Raw genomic sequence first — 19834 nt, 5'->3', positions numbered from 1 at the left:
TTATGGAGAAGGCGGGTACAGGAAATATTAATGCGTTTTATCGCAGCGAAGACTTGGATAATAACAACGCCAGCAGCAGCAGCAGCAGCAGCAGCAACAATAAAGTCAAGGACCTGGCCAAAGCCACAATAACGAACACAAACGAATGACAACCTGCTATCTTCCCAAAAAAGCACAGAGTTCGAAATGGTCATATGCGACAAGTTGTCTACGCTGGCTGTGCCCACAATATTGTGAATTCAAAGCTTCAGTCTACCGTCCAGTTAGCGACTGGACACCGAAGCGTGAGGCAGCGCGTGTAAACAACTACGGATCCCAGACATAAACTTTGTCACGTTACTCATCTCAGCCAACGACAGAGAGGTATCAAAAATGTCTTCATACCAGAAATGGGCCAGCATTTATTCTCTGTACGTAACGCTGTCGATCGGGGCTTTTCTCTGCAAGCCCACAGCTAAATTATAGCGTTCTGTTGTGAGCACATAATCCTCAAACCAAAACGAGCCAGAAGGGAAACTTGTATGATCTTCAAGCTACTATCGCAGCTCAAAAGTACAGTTCACAATTAAACTTAGACGAAACAATGCCTCATATAGGGAAAGATACTTTCAAGAAATGGCTAGCTTGAAAAACATTTTCTATTACGATGGTGGCACTGGATATGTATTTTCCCTAACTGGTAGACCGAAACGTGCCAGCTACGAGGGCGAACCCTCAGAGGGAGGTCTAAAAGAAGAAAATTAACATCGATCTGTAACTCACTGGACATAATTACTCGTATTATTATCAGGGATCCTTATTCGTCTTAATGATAAAGATGCGGACGCACACTCATTTCAAAGCCCTCACAAAATACAAACAAGATGGACGCTCTGAAATGTAACCTATAGATAACAGACAAACACACGAGTAACATTTTTTTTTTTTTTTCACTTAATGTTTACAAGTGGGTACATTTGCAAAAAATGAAATACCATTGATCTTTGTAACTCGTGTAATATTCTTAGCCATTACTTGTCACCTGAATCAAAACTGTATTAAATTGTTCTGTCAGCTTATATAAATATAACGTATAAATAGTACATATAAAATAATAAATAAGATAAAAAAATAAATTGGGCGTTCCGTCGTACTGTGTTTCCTGTTTCCTCCAACGAACGTTTTAGAAGGGATTTGTTGTTGTACTTTCGACCCTTTTGATGCTGTTTCGATAACAGGGAACGTTCAAAAATTCCCATGAGGGGAACCTAGCTTACTTTACCGTCTGCAGCCTTTTGCCTACCGTTTCATTTATACTGACCGGTTTTTAGACAGCATTTACCGCATTAGTGTCATCAGCGGAACTAGCGTAATACAATTTTCCTGTCGTACCCACGTCGAAGTCACGACACAATCAATGAAGTGGATCTGTTAGTGCTATCTTGAGTTCATCAGGATAGAACTCCGAGGGCTTGTTCAGAACCCGATACACATATTATCAAGATACATAAAAAGTTAGAAAAGTGTAAGCACTTCTTGAATTTTCCATAAATATTAGCTTGCACATTTCACATTAGCTTTACGTGTTGAAATCAAAAATAGTACTGAAATGTCGACAAACGGTAATATACGATGAGGTAGACAACTCGAAAAACCTAGCGAGTGTGTTTTTTTGCAAAACTCTAATCTACGATCTAGGATCAACTCTTTTTCAACATTTGTTCTTGAGAATAAACTTAAAATCATGCTCTCGAAATTGAAAATGATTTTTTCTCATAGCGAATCTAAAAGATATTCAAAGGTGTACATAATTATTAGCTATGTGATGATTTTGATAGACGACGTCCTTGTTGGCAACGCTTAAGTCAAAGCAGATATCTCCAAGTAATAATACCACATCATATTGGATCCACGAAATAAGACCATCGAGCTTAACATCTGTCTATCACGATGGTCGCGCGCAGCATCCACCTGTACCTATCTTCAGTTCAGCCCAGAAACAAGTAACGTAGATGGCAGTCCGCGTCTTGAAGTCAATATCCGTCGCCTTTTTCCCTCGTACAAGTAGGCTGTCTAAGCCGGAAGAAGTAAATCTAGCGCCATAAAACGATTATATACAAGGCCATACTCTCTGACCGATGGTGGTTTACCACAAGACGGCAAACATTAAAATGTCGAATCGAGCCTTTACTGCTAGCAACATTCTAAGCAAGTAGTGATCGCCAGTCTACTATGTCTACGAGCGAACGACTCCTACTCGACAACATTGTTGCGGCGAGAACGCTAGCAAACGGATATTCGTTATAGGATTTCAGTGGAGAACCAGCGGTTGTCACAAGGTTTCCTGTCAACCTGTCAGGCCACAATAGTATCTATTTGGCCTGTCGAGACTGCTGTGTTAAAACGGGCATTTTCGCTGCAAAGTCAAACTTTACAATCATCTGTGATAAGTTTCGTAGTTTCAAAGTTATCATTTGAAGGAACACATTATTATAGGAACAGTTACGTATCAACTAACAAAAGCCTCAAGAATAAGTAAGTTGAAAAAGGTAAAATCGTCTTTTAGTTGGAATTGTATTGTGTGTGTCTATTGCTCCCGCCTGTACGCTGATTGAGCTAACAGCATGGGCGGAAATGCACGGAAAAACTTCATGGTCAGGACGACACGCTACATTCTCGTCCGGCTGCTTAAGTTACTGCAGAACGACTATCCAGTTAGGGATGATATATGTAAGTTACGATTCGTTGCTACTGTAGTCTTTCTAATTTATGGCGGAGACGATATTCTAGTTAGAAGAAGTCAATCGATGGCTGGTTTGGTAACTAGCTATGTGTTTTCAATTAGCAATATTGTATACATGTGTAAATATTCGAGTGCTTTTATATTTGCTCCCCTGAGCTAGCAGTTGTCTTAGTGCTGGTTCAATAAGAGGGTACAGCACTATGTTTTCACCCTTATCTTAAATTTAACTAACAAATTATGTATCAGCAGTCACTATGCCAACGTTTCGGGATCTGTTTGCGCATAAAAACGTATTGTCCAATATAATGAAATTCACAGCTGTTTGGGAAAAGGAAGCATTATTTATTGAAAAAGTCTTAGGATCTTTCATACATTATAATTTTTGCATAATTTAATAAAATGTTTTTTTTTTTTAAATTAAGTAAATTTTCCCCAAAATCTCGAAATAAAATTGATGAACTTTTGCTAATGAACCCCATATTTGTTAACCTAGTATTAATAAGTAACATATACATCACAATCGCAGAATTCAATCTCATCATTGAACCTGTACATTTACACACATACATTCATACGTTGCTCTACATCGTCGACGCAGTAACGAGCTCCTTCTAACGTTCGCCAATTTTTACGACTAGCTTTACAAGAGCTAACACGGATTTTGGCCTGCCACCTCTATTTTCGCTATGCTCGACAATCAATGTTCCCTGTCTATGACTGTTGCTCCACCGACCCGGTTAGCAGAGGCATCCTTATTCCGGAAGAAGAAAAACGACTTGAGTATCCTATTCCCCAGGCCGCACTCGAATTTGGGGTTCGTATAGTTGTAGCGAAGTCCTTTTCTAGCTAAAAGTTCACTGTAAATTGCGTATACATAGTACATATTCTATGTCAACAGGGCTATAGCATGAAAAGCTGATGGTATTCACCCTAATTACAGGTTTCGTTAAAAAGAGGTTATTTCAACCATATATATTTCTATAACTGCTGTTGCTAGGGGCTTCGTTAGCATTTTTATCGTCTCCCATAATCGTATAAGATAGCTATGGCCCGTCCGTGTAACGTTGACCTTCCGCGAATACTGCGTCAAGGCTCTAAACGTAGCAAAACCGCTGTCTTTTATTTGCACGGATACACCGTACTCTGACATTCGACTAGATTAAGGTTTCTATTAATTCTTATCTAAATATTTAACTGAGGCTAAATGGCTGAACGTATCCGTTTGCCAGCCTGTCTACGCAAGACCATTAGATGTCCAGGCGTTAAAATATCTTTCATGCGTCTCACTGGGTCCTGGTTTGCCCCGCAGGGTCCTCAAGAACTATTGTTAACTGGAATGCGAACCTCGGGAGAGTTGCTAATGATCCGCATGGTTCGCGCAGAACAGAGACGAGCACAAATTCATATCGTTTTCAAAGACAGCAAAAATCGTACATTCGTTTCATCCAGCTGCGGCAGGAACGCTAACAGCGAGGCCTGTCGAGTTTTGACCTTGGATATCAGCCAGGGCAAAACATTTCAGGTGTCCTTTTTACTCTTGCTTAAGCTTTTATTAAACATTACCTTGTTTATCTGATTGTTCATTTTTTTATGTATCAAAAGACGGATAATCTCATTATGGTATACATGATACTTGAAGTTATTTTATTTAACCTTCTTCAATTAAGTAACTTTTATCGTGTCAAAGTAGACTAATTGTTCCCTAAAATAAACTACGGGACGCAACATTTCATAGGCAGGCGGATTGCGTCTGGAATGCATGGAACCTATGCGAAAATGGAGGATCGTTTTCAATGACATGTTGATGTAGGTATTAACCGGCCAATTGTGTATAAAATGGGCTTGCATTTGTGTACTTTGTATGTAAAATTATGGTACTTTGATAGACGAGCTACTTAGTGATAGGAATCTTACGAAGTTATCGACCGCTATGCTTTGCAGTAATAAGGAAACCGGACAAGCCGTCCACGTCAGAGTCGGTCTTCTGTAAGTTCGACTTTTTATGTTAAAATAAATATTTACTATTCACATCGTGGTCGAAATAGCAACGCTCATTAATCATTCTAAGTCGAAACCTTATTACCAAAAAGTCAGACTTCAATCAAGCTTAACCTAGTACCTATAAAAGAGTTCAATTTCTCAAAGCTCTAAACATGTAAAGAGGGAGCGCCAGGTTCTATTTAGAACGCTCGAATCGTGTCAAGGATAACGACGATGGCCATTCTAATAGAACATTTTTCCACTATGATTTTCCTATTCAGCTGGTTTTCTATGAGTCATGTGATGGAATGGATAAGCATGGTGCCCATCAAACGCCTGATGGACTTCTGCCTAGAGAAAGGAAGTACCATCGACCGGATATCGCATACAATCGCTTCTAGTGAAACGTACGAGTCAGATATAGTACATTATACATAATCGATTTATATTCTCTTATAGGCATACAATATATGTGTTTATTGACGCCTAACTACGTGCTTCTATTTAGATAATAATTGTAAAGCCACCAATTTAACCTAGAGCCTCATAGAAACGCCGTGCTGTACAAACAACAGCCATTTCTTTTTCATGTTATGTTATAGAGAAAGTTTTTTGTTATTGGCATACCCGATTCAATAGACGGTCGATCAAAATTGACCGAAAGCATCACCCCACAATTAAAACCAACACAACGCGAAGGCATCGAATGAAGTCTCCCGAGATACGAATGAACTTCTTTGTCGTGAAAAATGTTATTTCACGAAGGCTGTGTCTAAGGTTGAATAGTAGGACTTGAAAGTGTAATTGGAAATTGAGATTGATTTTGTTAGTTAAATCGCATTGGGTAATGCTTAACGCTTCCTATAGTGCTTAATCATAGTGCTTTTTAATTATCCCACTCTTGACAGGTGTAGAGATCAGTTGAACGGTTATGAACAAACCGGTTACTACGTAGGAACCTTTATAATAGGTGGAGAATGTACACAGCCAAGAACTTCTACAGGGGCATCGGAACAACATAAACCAGTTACGCTGGGCGCATCTGCTGAGGAACAAGAAATCTGCCTACGGGGCAATTTCATGCGCATCCGACATCCTCAGCGACTTGGCATAAATTCTCCTGCCCTTAATGGATTTTCACACAACTTCATTTTTAGCATCAAAGGGCAAATGATGCAAATCAGCACCCAGCAGTTTGCGCAAAGTGGCCGCGGGCTAATCTATGGCAGCTTTGTGGGAACATCTGGATTTAAAGACCCGATAGAAAAAGTCCTTAATGATCAGGGGCTTGAAGCAGATGTACAGGACGTCCTTCTCTCACCGGTGCTGAAATGTCGGACGTGTGAGTATCCTACTTCGATTATCATAGGTGGCTGAACGTTTCGAGCTTTACGTCCGATATAGCTGCTAGGCATTGCCTTCAATGACTAGCTCCTAATACGAAACGAAATGTGCCTACGCTACGGCTCGAGCCTAGACCACTATGTATCAAACTTGTTATTACTGCACTATTATAAAAACAGGATATCATAAACGTCTATTATAAGTCTAAGGACTTTAATTAAGAAAATTTCAATGATTATTAAGACGCGAGATCAGCTCTTGCTGATCATCAGTGCCTGCATTTGCAGTTGAACTCTCCCATGACCTATTGCGTTCGGAGGCTGTACCACTGGAGTCCTTCAAGTCCGCTTTAGGATGGAACAACGAACTTCAGGTTTCAACATTCGATGCCACGATTGACGATATTAAGGCTATTGGTATGACCATCGAAGGGGTCGTGTAAGTGGTACTGTATCATGTAGATACTAAAATCATGGCATCTTTTTTTTTGTAGAAAACTGGTATTGCAGAAGCTATACATCAACCCTTTATGTTGAAATATTTCGCATAAGTAATTAGTGAGTGTCAAACACGCAGTTTGATTACTATCTACAAGCAAACGTGCTTTTATGCATATATTACAGATTTGATCGTTGAAAATTCCTTTACAACAGATAAGTCAAAATAGTAAGCTTTAAAATAGTGGTCAAATTGACCGTGTCAGCCATTTTGGAGCACATTACAAATACCGCTAATAGCACAATATATAATAACAGTAGTCGAGAGCTGAAATTTCTACAAATTTTACTCGCTGTGAACATGGTTCTTTTCGTCCCGTTTAGAGTCTTCAAGTGCCAAATGCAACAATTCCGTTTATCGACGCAGAAATCAAGCGTCACATAAATAATTTTCATTAACCACTTATTACCATAAATAGTTAAGCGTGAGACCTACTTTTATCATTGTGAAAACAAGCCCGAGTCTTCCAATTCTAGGCAAATGTTCGATCGTCACAAAGGATAGGAACTTCATTCGCTCACTATTTTATTTATAGAAAGCGCTGGGACGATCTGTATAGTTCTGTTTATCTAAGCTGTCTTAGCCAGTTACAGGAATGCTCGACAATTGACGGGAACAAATATAACTTTATATATGTCTTTTCAGAATTGAAGTCGGTAACGACGAGCTCGTCGAACCACCATTGAATTTGCTCGACTTCGGTAAGTATGACCACAGTTTAGACTAATTGCCTTTGTGTCTTACCACTAAGTGTTCCCTCCCATTTAGACCATCTTTTGTATGCCGCCCTAGATATCCTCTGCGAAGGTGCTATTGTAGCTCATAAAGAATAGCACATACAAAGATTAATATTAAGAAAACAAACTTAATAGACGGTTTGAAAATCAAATCCAGGAGTTTATTAAAGGATACTGAAGAAAGAAATCTAAAGTTTCTAGACAGAGCAGATTTTATATTACCAATTCTGACCCCTAATTGGGTTGACAAACTCCACTGATGCATATTTCGCCTTGCTTCCTTTCGGCAGAAATCCCGTCAGTTCCAGCCAAATACGTAATACCGCTTACGGATCCACAATGCAAAAACTGCGATCTGGCTGGAAGGAAAGGTTCTTCTTTAGCTGTGTTGACCGAACTTTCGAGTATGACCAATGGCCGAACTAGATTTATGGTTCCCGGCGGTGTTGTGGTTACCACCGAGGCCTTCTGCAGGTTTCTGCATTCACCCAAAATGTCGGCTCTTGAGAAGGGCCTGAACAAGGTACTCCGTAATAATACCTCTTAATGAACCTATTAGCCACCGTTGATGGACTCTATCTTCTTGCCTTTGTCTAAATGAACCTAAGCGTGCAGCGCCTCACAAATTCCCGCTTTGGGATTTCTGATTCGTATGCTTTTTGAATGTTACCACAAAAGCCACACGAGGCGGGCATTTGTCCTCGCAACGTACATAAAAAAGCCTAACTTAGAAAAGTCTTTTTGCCAATTCTGTTTCGGATGCATTATAGCTCTTGTTTATTCTATGAAAATGACTCTCATTGCTTCATTCCGTTAAATGTCTAGGTAAGTTAATTCAAATTGAAGTTCATTAAGGAGTTGCATCCTGGTAAAGAATTTGCTCTGTTTATTCCTTATCATTACTTGCGACATTGTTTGGAACTGTGCCAATGGGCCTATCCATTCCTTTGAAACATTTCTAGGTGCTATCAACTTCAGCAGTGTCAGAGGTAAAGCGGATCATTGATAGTTGCAAACGGCGTGTAGAGGGTGAGGCTATGCCGTCCTGCATTTCAAAACAGATTTTTGAACAACTTCAAGAGACTTTTCCAAATTTTTTGTCGAAACGTTTTACTGTGCGAAGTTCGTGTGCTGACGAAGGCTTAGAGGATATGTGTGCGACAAGTCAAATGGAAACGTTTCTTGGAGTTAAAGGGGAAAAAGAGGTTGGTTTCGTAAACAATCGCGAAATTTGCATCTCCTTTATATTCTGCCGCTTCCAAGGCGATTGAACTTCTTAGATTAGCTAAAATTTCTAGCTACAAAATTCATTTTTACCCCATTACAAAACGCGAATCAATTCCAAAAAACTGAGTGCATCTCAGTAACCATATGCATCCATTTATGCTCGATTCAACAAACAATGAATACTTTTAATAATGGTTTTGTGAATGCAAACCCCCATTTCTGTGCGCTTATCTTTCTTTTGTTTATCTCGTTGTTTCTCTTTATGAACGCTTGCGTGACGTAGATAATAGCTGCCGTGCTGAAATGTTGGGCATCCCAACTCAGTTTCGCAGCTGTTGAGTACAAACGACGCTACGGACAAAAACTCCTGAGCAAAATGGCTGTCCTTGTCATGGAGATGGTGCCCGCGGAATGCGCCGGGCTGATTCTTACCTGTAACCCAGTAACTGGTGATCCGTCTACAATTTACATCGCGTCAAAACGAGAGGTTAATTCAAAATCTAAAGCCATTGCGCTTTTTACATTGAGGGTAACAGAAAAAGTCAGGCTTTTCGGTGGAAAAAACATTTACATAAGGACACACCTTTTTTTCAATTGATTTCTTTAGGTCGCTGTCAGTTGGCATTAAACGGAAGCATCTATTGCACTACCTCAAATGAATATTTGATGATTTTATTTGTTAATAAATGCGTTCGATAATGCCCAAAAACATCAATTTTAGGAAATATTTGAAATAATTTTAACTATATTAGTTGCGAATAATTCTGTCAAGGATCATTGGAATAGTTTAAGGCAATGTCTGGTCTCAGCGTTTATCTTCTTTATTAGTATAGTCTCTCACCAGGGAGACTGCTTGTAAATTTGAAACAATGGTTCTTTTATGTATTACAAAATAAATGCGAAGGTGTTTCACCCCATTTTTAAACTTGTCTCTATCCTAGAGTGTTGTATCCGAACTAGTTGACTTGGACACCGTATGCGTATCACGTGACATTAACGGAAATATGACTGTGGACCCCGTCGACGTCGGGAAAAAAGATATCATGGTCGTCATGGGCTTAGGTAAGAGGTCATAGAATTTTCTGTCGCTATCGCGTACTAATGTCTCAAACCTGATTTTAATTGTAGCTTTTACTAAATAGATCTTGCATAATAAGTATCCTTAATCTGATATTAGCATTGACTTGTTACTGCTCAAGCTTAAGGAACTTATACCCGATAAGCACGTTGGCCTCTCTGGTACTCTAACTGAATCCAGATGCAGGTGGAACGCGCGAAGAAAAATTTTCGACCTCCCCTGGAGCCCCTCCTCCGTCCATCAGTCCATTTCGTGCTGCACAACTTGCGCATATCGGCGCTGAGGTAAGACCTTGAGGATAATGCACGTTTGTCTTTATTTCAATTTTTGTCAAATAATTTCTTGGCCAATTGTGGGTTTAATAATAAAATCCTTACCTAAGTTGTAAGGTAGACACACAAGTTTCGTGGCTAACGATTCATTGCGTTTTTAGGCTTCACGTAGGGACGTATATAAAGTTAGTAAGTCATATATATATATTTGAGCGTCTGGATAATCGAAATGTCGATATCAATATGTTCGAATCGTATTGAATTAGTGGGAAATTTACAGGTTCACTTTGATTAATATCTGAATACCTCATGTAAAGATTCTTTCGTAATTGGGAAAACTTTACTGGCTAAAGTTATTGATTACTCTGTTATATATTATGTATCTTAGGTGGAACGATGCTACAGCGACTGCCTTTATATTGAGTGGGCGCTCCAAGGCGACATAGTTTTCCTTCTCCAAGTACGTCCAGTTTCTTTCATGGACAAACTATCGGACCAAGAAATCGCCTTAGATATGGAGATTCCGTCCTGTAACGAGAACGCGTGTTACTCAAAGGTCAACATTGGGTAAAGTAATTCCGTTAATTTTAAAAATACAAAGGCCGAGTTGCTCTGACGTTCCAATAGGATCCTTCAGAATTTTAACATGGATAGCATGTTCGTTCAAAAAAGCCTGTTCATTAAATTAGGCCTCCCAAGATTTCGACATGAATGTTAAATATATCATATGTTAATTTGTAATGTTCCGTGTGCCAAAAAGGTGCTTCTATTATCACACACTACATGTCAAAATGAATATCTTCGCTCAAACTTACTTGAACCTTTGGCACATTGCAGGAAAATCCTAGATGCCGCTATGACCCCCCTCAGCACAGATATGATAAAAAAGGAGTGCACAATTTACGTAAAAGTACGTAAGAAGTCCCGTTTTATATATGACCCTGTGAACGCAGCAAAGGATTCGTGGGGGGGAGTAGTTCGTCGAATACAATCATAGTCCAACCTGCAAAGGTGGTTGCTCCGAAGACCCAGACCTTCTGGTCCCTTCTAAGACCCAAATGTCAGACAGCCCCTCTCAAAAGCCTACCTGTCGGGCTAGCCCCTTTGAACACCCAGATGTCAGATTGCTCTAGTAATTAACTCTGTAGCCTTGATTCTTAGGAGGTTTGTGCGAATGCACTTAGCTCTTGCCCTAACTACCCGAGCCGTTTCCGCCAAGAAACCTATTGATCTATTTAGGGAATATTCACCAGACTACAACCTTACATCGTCATCACTGAGATGATCCCAGTCCTTTTGCTTGTAGACATTATTTTAGGATCAGACTACGTTGATGAACACTGCGGTCTTTTTCAACACAGTATCTGGTGTCAAAGCTTTTTACTTTAATAAGAGAGATTGTGTAAATCAGATGTATAACGTTGTTCTGTAGCTCAGCTGTGCGCTTAGCTACCTGGAAAAAATTCCAGCTCTGCTCTTAAAGCTGGAACCTACGAATCCTGTAGATCAGTTCGCATCTCAGTGAACCGGATTGAGATGACAACATAGTTTACATCTGTTTGCAGCCCTTGAGACAGATCTCGTCGCTGAACAATGCCTATATGCTAAAGAAACATCGGGTTTTCTGACGTTCTTTGTGTATTAGCTCAGGGAGGTTTAACTGCAAGCCAAACATATATACGTTGCGCCGGCATCCCGCCTTACGGGCGTTGGTCAGAACTTCAACCAGAGAAAACGATTTGGGCTTTTATGCCACAATCAAGGGTTATCAGCCAGCAGTTACAAATGCATAGGGTGTCCCAGAAGTGAGTAACAAATTAGACAAAATGGAGTTGGCAAATTATAATCACTTCACAGCAGTAATTAGCAGAATCTGAGGATATAAATCTACTTTTTCTAATGCGTACGGTTATTTTAATCCTGTCTATGACAAAAGCTGAGACAAAGCATCGTCTCTTATCTTCTTCAGATTAGTACAGTCATTTATTCGGCATCTGGCCAACTATATCAGAACAATCATAATAACAATACAATAATTTATGTTTCAGAAAGCCAAGGGAAAGTCGCTTCGCGAACGACGATCGGCAGTGAGCCCCTACGTTGGTGCGCTATTGAAAGGCTCACATCATCATGTCTTTTTCGATCTATCCGAGGTAAATCAACTCACTATGTAATACGCAAGTTGCTGTGTCGTCTGTCATAATCTATCTATATCTTAACATTCTCTCCGTTAAAACTAACAACTAACTGTTGCCCAATGCCCCCAGGAGAGTCTCTATGTAACTGATAGAATCATTATGAGTACAAGTGATCGTTATGTTAGACTGTTCGTAAGGCGATAGTGGTTTTCGTTTCTTACCCACTGCTTTTCATTTATACCGTTGGTATCGTGCGATACCGTTGGAAAGAGAGAGTTTTCTATCTCTACTAAGCTATACATTGCCATGGTTTTGTTCAATTCATGCTCAGAACTATGTCGGATTTGTATTCCTGTATGTCGGCTGTAAATAAATCGAATTTAGTAATAGCGACGTTTACTGATATTAAAAAAGCGGCACTGGAAATTTGTTTTAGATATATGAGCTCTTCTAACAACTATTTTTGTTGACCCGTGGCTCAAGGCAGCCCTTGTCAGACTCAAAGAAGTACCTTCCTTAAATAGAGAATGCCATCTCTGAACGTAGCACGCCATTTTTCTTGGATAGTACTTTCTGGCCATACCTGCTTAGAATTTTTTCGGCAGCTCTTTGACTTCGGTGCAAGACGAATAATCAATGACAAACATTGTCCTTTGGCATCGGACAAACCCATTTTTAGACAGCCTAATAGTATCTGGATGCCCGTTCAAGAGAGCAAAAACATGCCATCACAATACAGATCTTCCATTCTGTCTTCATTCGATTGGTCGTGGTTTTTTCCTGGATACATTTGCGTCACTTTTTAATGGTAAAAAAACTTTCTAAGCCTGAAACCCTTTTATAACACACGATGTGTCTGACTTGGTTACAGAATCAAGAACGTCATATCCATTCAAGAAGTAGACCTCGTTTGAAGCACACGTAGGCGTGACTCTGTTTATTAATAGCATTTTTAAATTTATCGGATTTTAGACGATCCGAATATTTCAGGTAAACAGCATGGATAATCGTCAGATGGAGTCAGTCATGCTCAATCTCTGTGGGAGAGCCTTAGATAATCCTGAATTTCACGAAATTATGAATGATAAAACTGATCTGCCGCCGCATGTGCCTTTTTTTGAAGCGAAAAATGAAGTCATTCGGGTATGTTCACATGTATTGACCTAAACTTTGCTTTAAAATTATCATTTGTTTTGCATTACATAATACACCACGTTGGAAATGTATGAACCTGATCAACAAACGCAGATCGATAATAGGCGATATCGTTTATCGCATATCCAAAAAAACGATCATACTATTTCTATAGGCTATAGTAGAAACGATAAGGGCATCTTCTAGCCGAAATCAAGCCTGATCCTGCGAAACCACCTGCGTGATGAAGCCCGAAGTCATAGAATGGTAATTCGATTAAGCCTTGTTAAAACTAACTATGCAATTGACAAAATAGTAACTTAAATAAATAATTAACTTGTTTTGTTATATAGATGAAGTGGCTTGCAAAAGTTATCTGGCGATATAATCGATATGTCTACCGTAAGAAAGCCCGCTTTCCCTCACCAAATATGTCAGCTGAGGAACTTTTCAATGGGTTCATAACGGCTCTTAACATGACGATTGACTACGGAATTCGACAGCATTTAGACGCTTTCTATGGGTCGTCGCTTTGGATAAGTGACATCGTGAATTACCTACTGTCAATTAGCAATGGTGTGTATAATGTCGCACGTATGACTATCCGAATTAGCTAGTTATAATTAAAATTATTATGATTATAATACTCTAATTTTTAATTGTATTAAATATAATAAATTCACTCAACTCCTTCAAGTCGTATTTAGAGTGTCTCAGTTCATCTCTTTATTCCACGAAACACTTTTCGTCGAATGACTGGACCAACGCCGTGTACCTACAAACTGTCGTACTATCTTTCTGCTTTTTGCAGAGTCAACAGAAACAATATGCTCAAACATATCTGAGCTTCTCGGCTCAGCTCAAGATGTTCGCGGCTGCAACGCCTACAAAGCACTCGAGGTTTAACTATAGGAACTGCAACACCTAAGCTATTCATCCCTAAAACTACCGTTTGTCGAACATTAGGGAACCTTTAATCCATGTTGACTTGCCACCGTATTTTATTAACAAAAAGTACACGTTTTAAGTTAATCTATTCAACTAAATTAACTCGCATGACATTCATCTAAGGAGCTTGTTACGCAAATCTTTCTTGGTTGATATCGATAAAACCTATCTTAACTTTAAAAGTCGTTTCAAATTAAACCGTAAAAAGATTTGAACTGCCCGCTCCTCAATAATTTCGGCCGTGTCATCGGATCTAGCGTCTGTCTGGTTATTGTGATTCTTCTTACGCCTGTATTCTTTATTTTTTAGTATCATCTAGATTATGAAATAGTTAAACATAAAGTAGTAGGTATATATCTATATTACGAGCCACTCAATGTTGCTTCTGCACTATGGCCCGCCCGAAGCCGTATAAGAATATTAAAAATATATTAATTTCTACTTGCACTTAATCCTACAGAATCTCTCGCGAGTGATCCAGTCGGAAATCGGAAAAGATAGTTTTTTAGACGCTTCAGAAGACGACGCAATTGCGCTGCTAACAGACGCTAAGAGTTATCCCCTGTCAAGCACTGCCTTTCAACAATATATTGACAAACATGGACATCGAGAACACAATCAATTTGACGTCTACCGCCAGCCACGGGCTTTTAACGCAGTGCCTGTTGTCACAACCCTTCAGGTATTGCTTTTCTGGACGTCATTATCAGTCTCTGTAATGAGGCAGTTAGACGTAAACGTTGTTAGCATACCAGTCTGCAAAAGTTCCTTCAGTTGATTGAATGGATTATGCCAAGAATGAGTATTGTAATATAAACCGCCCTTTGCAGTATTACGCAACTCATCAAACTTTTCCGTGTTGCAGGCAATAATCCAAAACGTCTCAGGGGATTCTGAAACCAAACCCGTAAAGGGAATATGGCAGGCCATGCAAGGCTTAACTTGTCAACTAAACTTTTGGCAAAAGTGAGCGCATTCGCTTTTTTTCCTAGAAGCATTTCTCGTAGAAAGTTAGAAAATGTATCCTGGTGTTCTGCGGCTTTACCACGCAGGATTTAAGCATATAAAAATACCTTGTTTTTGTAAGGGCTGAAAGCTGTCAACATTAATACCTTCGTGCTTTACCCGTACCGGTTACTTCACACGACAAAAGTATGATTAGCATTATTTGAATTTCGCTCTTTGTCTACCACCTTTTTTCCAAAAACCAAAAAAACTACCTTATTTTTATCGAGCTATTGCAATTGAATCATTCCATTTAGGCTTCGCTTGAGCTACGTAGTGTACTTTTCTCGAAAATCTGTTGGCGTTTGTGAAAACACTAAATCGCTTTGGCTTTCGACTATACACGGAACTCGACTTTGGAGTTGGGCACTGGCGCGGAAGCTCCACGCTGAGGGACGTTTACCTGAAGAGGAACTTCTCTTCTTCTGTACAATCAACGAAATACGCGAAATTATGGAAACGCGTGACCCCGCTATTATTGCTAGGTATTGTAATTAATAAATCACTTTATTTTCGTCAACTTGAAGAAATATATATATATATATATATACGTGTGAAAATCTTTGAAAAAAGTGGCTTATAACTACCTACCTTTGTTATAGGGCCCATTATCGCAAACGATTATTCCCCACATTTGTTGAACTGCAGTTCCCGGAGTACTTTCGTGGCATACCGAAACCGGTAAGTTAAAGTTTTGATAAGTGTCAACCATTTGACATGCTCGGCTCATCAATAAGAGTCACATCCGCTTAAATGGCACGACAGAACAGGCACCACACTCCAAACTTTATGGCCGTCTGAATAAAATTGTCACTTTGTTGTCTTAAGTTCAAATCTGTAAGTTACCGATCCTTGACGGCGATGATATGAAATACTCATTATTTAACACGGCAGATATATTAGACAGTTAGAGACTGAGATGATGAAAACCACTTCCATTAACAAAACAGTGCTTTACTTTTGTAATATAATAAAAATTGATTTAAGTATTAAGCTTTTTCGCTGTATTTTAGACTTACATTGAACAGATAAATTAACAAATTCGCTGGTGTAGTATAGGTTCGAGATAGCGGAACAGATATTCCAAACAAGAATAGACAATTGTAATTAAGTAGAAAGAACGATTGAATCGACTGTCTTGGGCCCATGCTGCACGGTACATAAAGTCAAGTGACCAAGTGGTCATAAATAATCAGTCGTATTTGAAAGGCCTACAGACACGAAGTCCTATATCTCAAAACTGAAACAGTGTCTCACTATAGATATGCCAATGTCGGAAGTTATTTTTCACACGTGCACGTGGAATTTTGATCAATTAGCTGAACACTGAAGGACAGTATATATATATATATATATATAACGGTAGGCACCGATAGTAAGAACTTTTGATAAGCTGTTTGTTCCGACGAACGTGCGTTCTTCCACTTCTCCACGTATTAAAGGAAAGTCCAATTCTTTTCAAAACAAAACAAAAACTCATCATAATGTGTCGCTATTAATGGTCTTTGCATGCTGAACGAGCTTCGTTGTGTCTCTCTAAGTTAACACTGTACTGTAAGCGGCGGTAAAAGAAGCAGGTTCCAGTACGGGAAAACGAAAAGTCCACGACAGAGGAAGAACAATTCAGACCGATAATGCATTTCGAAAGCGTTTCATTAGTGGTAAACAAATTTGATGTGAATGAGCGCACATATTGTTTATGAAAACTTCAAACACGCATTGTCTCATCAAGGAGAGACAGACGCCCTCTGAGGACAATTAGACCAAGGAATTTCACCGGCGTTGTTTACTACTCAGTTCTCGTTAAAGTAAGGAAACAGGTCACTTCGAACTTCTTTCCCACACGGTAAATGTTTTATCCTCGATACCAAAATGAACCACAGAAATGATCGCGGGCTCACTCCTGTTCCACAAAATGTGGTTATTGTGAGCATATTCCCGGCTAATGTTCTAGATATAATGTTTAGTGAAGAAGTTCTCAAGTCGCCATACCTGATCCCAAAAGGCAAACGCATCGCTAAGAAAAGTTTATATACATTTTCTAGAAAGGGTTACGCGATTGTGGATAGCTGAATGTTCGTGTTCATTTGAAGACGTACATAATTAAGATCCTACGTAGTTGAACAAGGTGGTTTACTGGCTCATATAAACCAATTATCGTCGGACTGACTGGCTGAGAATGTAAGCATTTTCCGGTATGAGCACACATGGCCGCCAAACGACCCAGATTTGACCCATTAAATTATTATTTACGCAACATTATTGTGTGCCTGGTATGGCGTCCGTTTTTTTAGTCGCCCCTTTTGGGATACTTTTTCTGTTAGGGGGTGACTTTCACCCCCACTTCAAGTTTCGGCAGGACGCAAGATGCCTCTAAGCATAACAGACAAACGCGTTACCGTTGCGCATTGCGCGAGGATACACTATTTGAAGTAGGCCAGCCATGCCAAACCTAGTGTACCTATGCAGGCATAAATATCAATTGCATTAAAACTGTCGTTCATTCCTGTGATGTGCAGATTTTATCGGAGACTCCAACATTCGAAGGCCACGTGGTACAAATGAAAGGCCTTCCCATTAACGCAGGAAGAATTAAAGCAAGAGCAAGAGTCATCTCGAAATTGGAAAACGTTTATACTGTCCAGGTTTGTTGCCTGATTTCTGATTCAATCAATCAACAGAAATACTATAACTTTGACTTTGTACTTCAAATAAAAGTGGTTTTCTACATCTAGACAGCTTTCGTCCAATTTATGATATATAAATCTGTATATATTTTTTTCATCAGCAAGGTGAGGTGTTAATCACGTACGCGACGGATACTAGCTGGAGCCCCTATTTTCCGATCCTCGGTGGTATCGTGACTGAGCTTGGTGGGTTCATGTCGCACGGAGCTGTACTAGCTCGCAGATACGGCCTACCGTGCGTCGTCGGACTTACCGGCGCCAGTAAGGTATTTCGACTACAGTAGGTAATCACTCATAATTGAATTAGTCTTCGATATACACACTGTTGTTCTATGGTTTAGGATAATTTAAATATCGGAGAGACGGAGAGAATTCACATGACGAGGGAATGTTGCTTGCTCAGCTTTTTGGATCAATGAATCTTGTTTCTCTTCTAGTACCTCTAAAGAGTTTTCGAAACAGACGTCTTGTTAATGTCCTTTCGACGGCCAAGTACAACTTACAATGGTATTTTGTGAGCATAAAAGTTAATAAATAAATGCTTACAGGAAGATTCGAAAGGCATGGCTGTATGCTATCAAATTATTTGTCAGGTCCTAAGATATTAAGGTATCCTGAATGATAAAGATGTACAATAAAAAGATATGAAGAAAAGATATAAGTACTTGACAAATTAGGACATTGCTGCTTGCTAAGTCCTGTAGCTCTTTGTAACACATGAAAAATAAACTCTTTAAGGAACGCGTCTTCTGTAGAAGTTTTCGAATACACTAGACTTTCACTTCATTTATGGTATTTTTATCTGTGCTATAGAAATAAAAGCCGTTTACTGCTACGTAAATTTCCATTTCAGGGACAGCTTTCCCAGGTTTGAAACGGTGCCCGTTTCATGCTAAGACACAGGCATTTGAAGCAATGCTTAATGGCGACAAAACCATACCTAAAACCCAAACCTTGTTGATTTAACATAGTACATAGGCATCTACACTCCGTTTCGTGCTGGACACAATGAGCCTTAAGAAATAACACTTAACAGCAATACTTGACATAAAACGTTTAGGCGAAAACAATAAAAAGATGATAACACAAAGTTGACATAACAAACCTTACTCAGATATTTCAGACCGGAGACCTGGTGCTGCTGGATGGGACGAAAGGATATTTAATTCGCATGGATGAAACTGAAGGTCAGTAGAGTGAATCTGAGCTGGAGACCAGCGACTCGAGTACGGGGACATAAGGGTCGTCCCCATAGGGAGCAGCCATACTGGACGTTGAAGCGACTCCAATTACAAGCAAAATTATTAATAGCACTGGCAAATCAGGGAAATTTGTACACACTCACAAATAAACACGTTTAAGCTGGGATGACGTCTTACATGTTGCGTATAGTTCTACTTAATGAATATGATGCTAGTTTAGACTTATGCTTGAAATCAAGAAGGTCTTTGAATTCCAGAAAGAATGATCAACGCTGAAGGGAAATGCAGTAGAAGGAAATAAAGCATTGAAAAAACCTCATTAACCCTATTATTGCGTGTTCCGCTTAGATACCGGTATGTCAATACTTCTCCAAAGGGTAAAGCTGCATATAAAACAGCAGAATCTGACAATGAAAACGACTGCCAAAAATATGTTTGTGCTAGGAACCAGAGTCTGCAAACGACCTGTACCCAGAAAAATTCGGAACATAAAGAAAAGTTATTAACAGGAGTTTTGTACTCATTGGTGACGCATAAACAGTGAACAATTGCAACTGGGACATTTATTCGGTTCCATGACACCTTCAACCTGCCATTGTAGAGGATTTTGGCTCGAGAAAACTACATGCGACGGGGCAGTGTACCTAAATAATATAAAAATTGTAAATTCAAAAACACTTAATGGCCTCCATTTTGCGAAAATATCAATTTGAATATATCGTTCTCGAGCGGACAATGCGAAAACAGCAGAAAACTGCTTCTTTAGCAAAATTTCAAGCGATAACGTAACGAAAGTTACAATCGTGCAAAACATATGTGTATCAGTAGAAAGAATCAGCGTATTTGGAGCTGTATCAAACCA

General features: G+C 39.4%; 1 protein-coding gene across 8 annotated transcripts; it reads left to right on the top strand.

Moving 5' to 3' along the window:
* Nucleotides 1–2132: 2132 nt before the first annotated feature.
* LOC111246824 (uncharacterized) lies at nucleotides 2133–19148 on the top strand. 8 transcript variants are annotated; one of them, XM_086977943.1, is made up of 27 exons: nucleotides 2136–2709; nucleotides 3361–3536; nucleotides 4032–4244; nucleotides 4458–4528; nucleotides 4664–4708; nucleotides 4984–5109; nucleotides 5611–6044; nucleotides 6334–6484; nucleotides 7190–7245; nucleotides 7572–7804; nucleotides 8244–8486; nucleotides 8792–8995; nucleotides 9450–9570; nucleotides 9767–9870; nucleotides 10247–10425; nucleotides 10696–10768; nucleotides 11907–12011; nucleotides 12969–13139; nucleotides 13484–13706; nucleotides 13942–14030; nucleotides 14539–14760; nucleotides 14944–15044; nucleotides 15341–15568; nucleotides 15686–15764; nucleotides 17603–17728; nucleotides 17872–18050; nucleotides 18885–19148. In XM_086977943.1, exons 1-27 carry the CDS (start codon nucleotides 2604–2606, stop codon nucleotides 18934–18936), a joined length of 4110 nt encoding a protein of 1369 aa, XP_086834069.1. In that variant the 5' UTR covers nucleotides 2136–2603; the 3' UTR covers nucleotides 18937–19148. The 8 variants fall into 8 exon arrangements, 7 of the variants coding, with proteins under 7 accessions (XP_086834070.1, XP_086834069.1, XP_022652814.1 ...); XM_022797079.2 differs by having other exon boundaries at nucleotides 17872–18054; XM_022797071.2 differs by having other exon boundaries at nucleotides 2138–2709; nucleotides 9773–9870; nucleotides 17872–18036.
* Nucleotides 19149–19834: the final 686 nt, after the last annotated feature.

This window comes from Varroa destructor, unplaced genomic scaffold (assembly GCF_002443255.2).
Source record: "Varroa destructor unplaced genomic scaffold, Vdes_3.0 BEIS01000001.1, whole genome shotgun sequence".
NCBI lineage: Eukaryota > Metazoa > Arthropoda > Arachnida > Mesostigmata > Varroidae > Varroa > Varroa destructor.
Note: the sequence above shows the minus strand (reverse complement) of the source record. Positions and strands in the feature narration are given on the sequence as shown.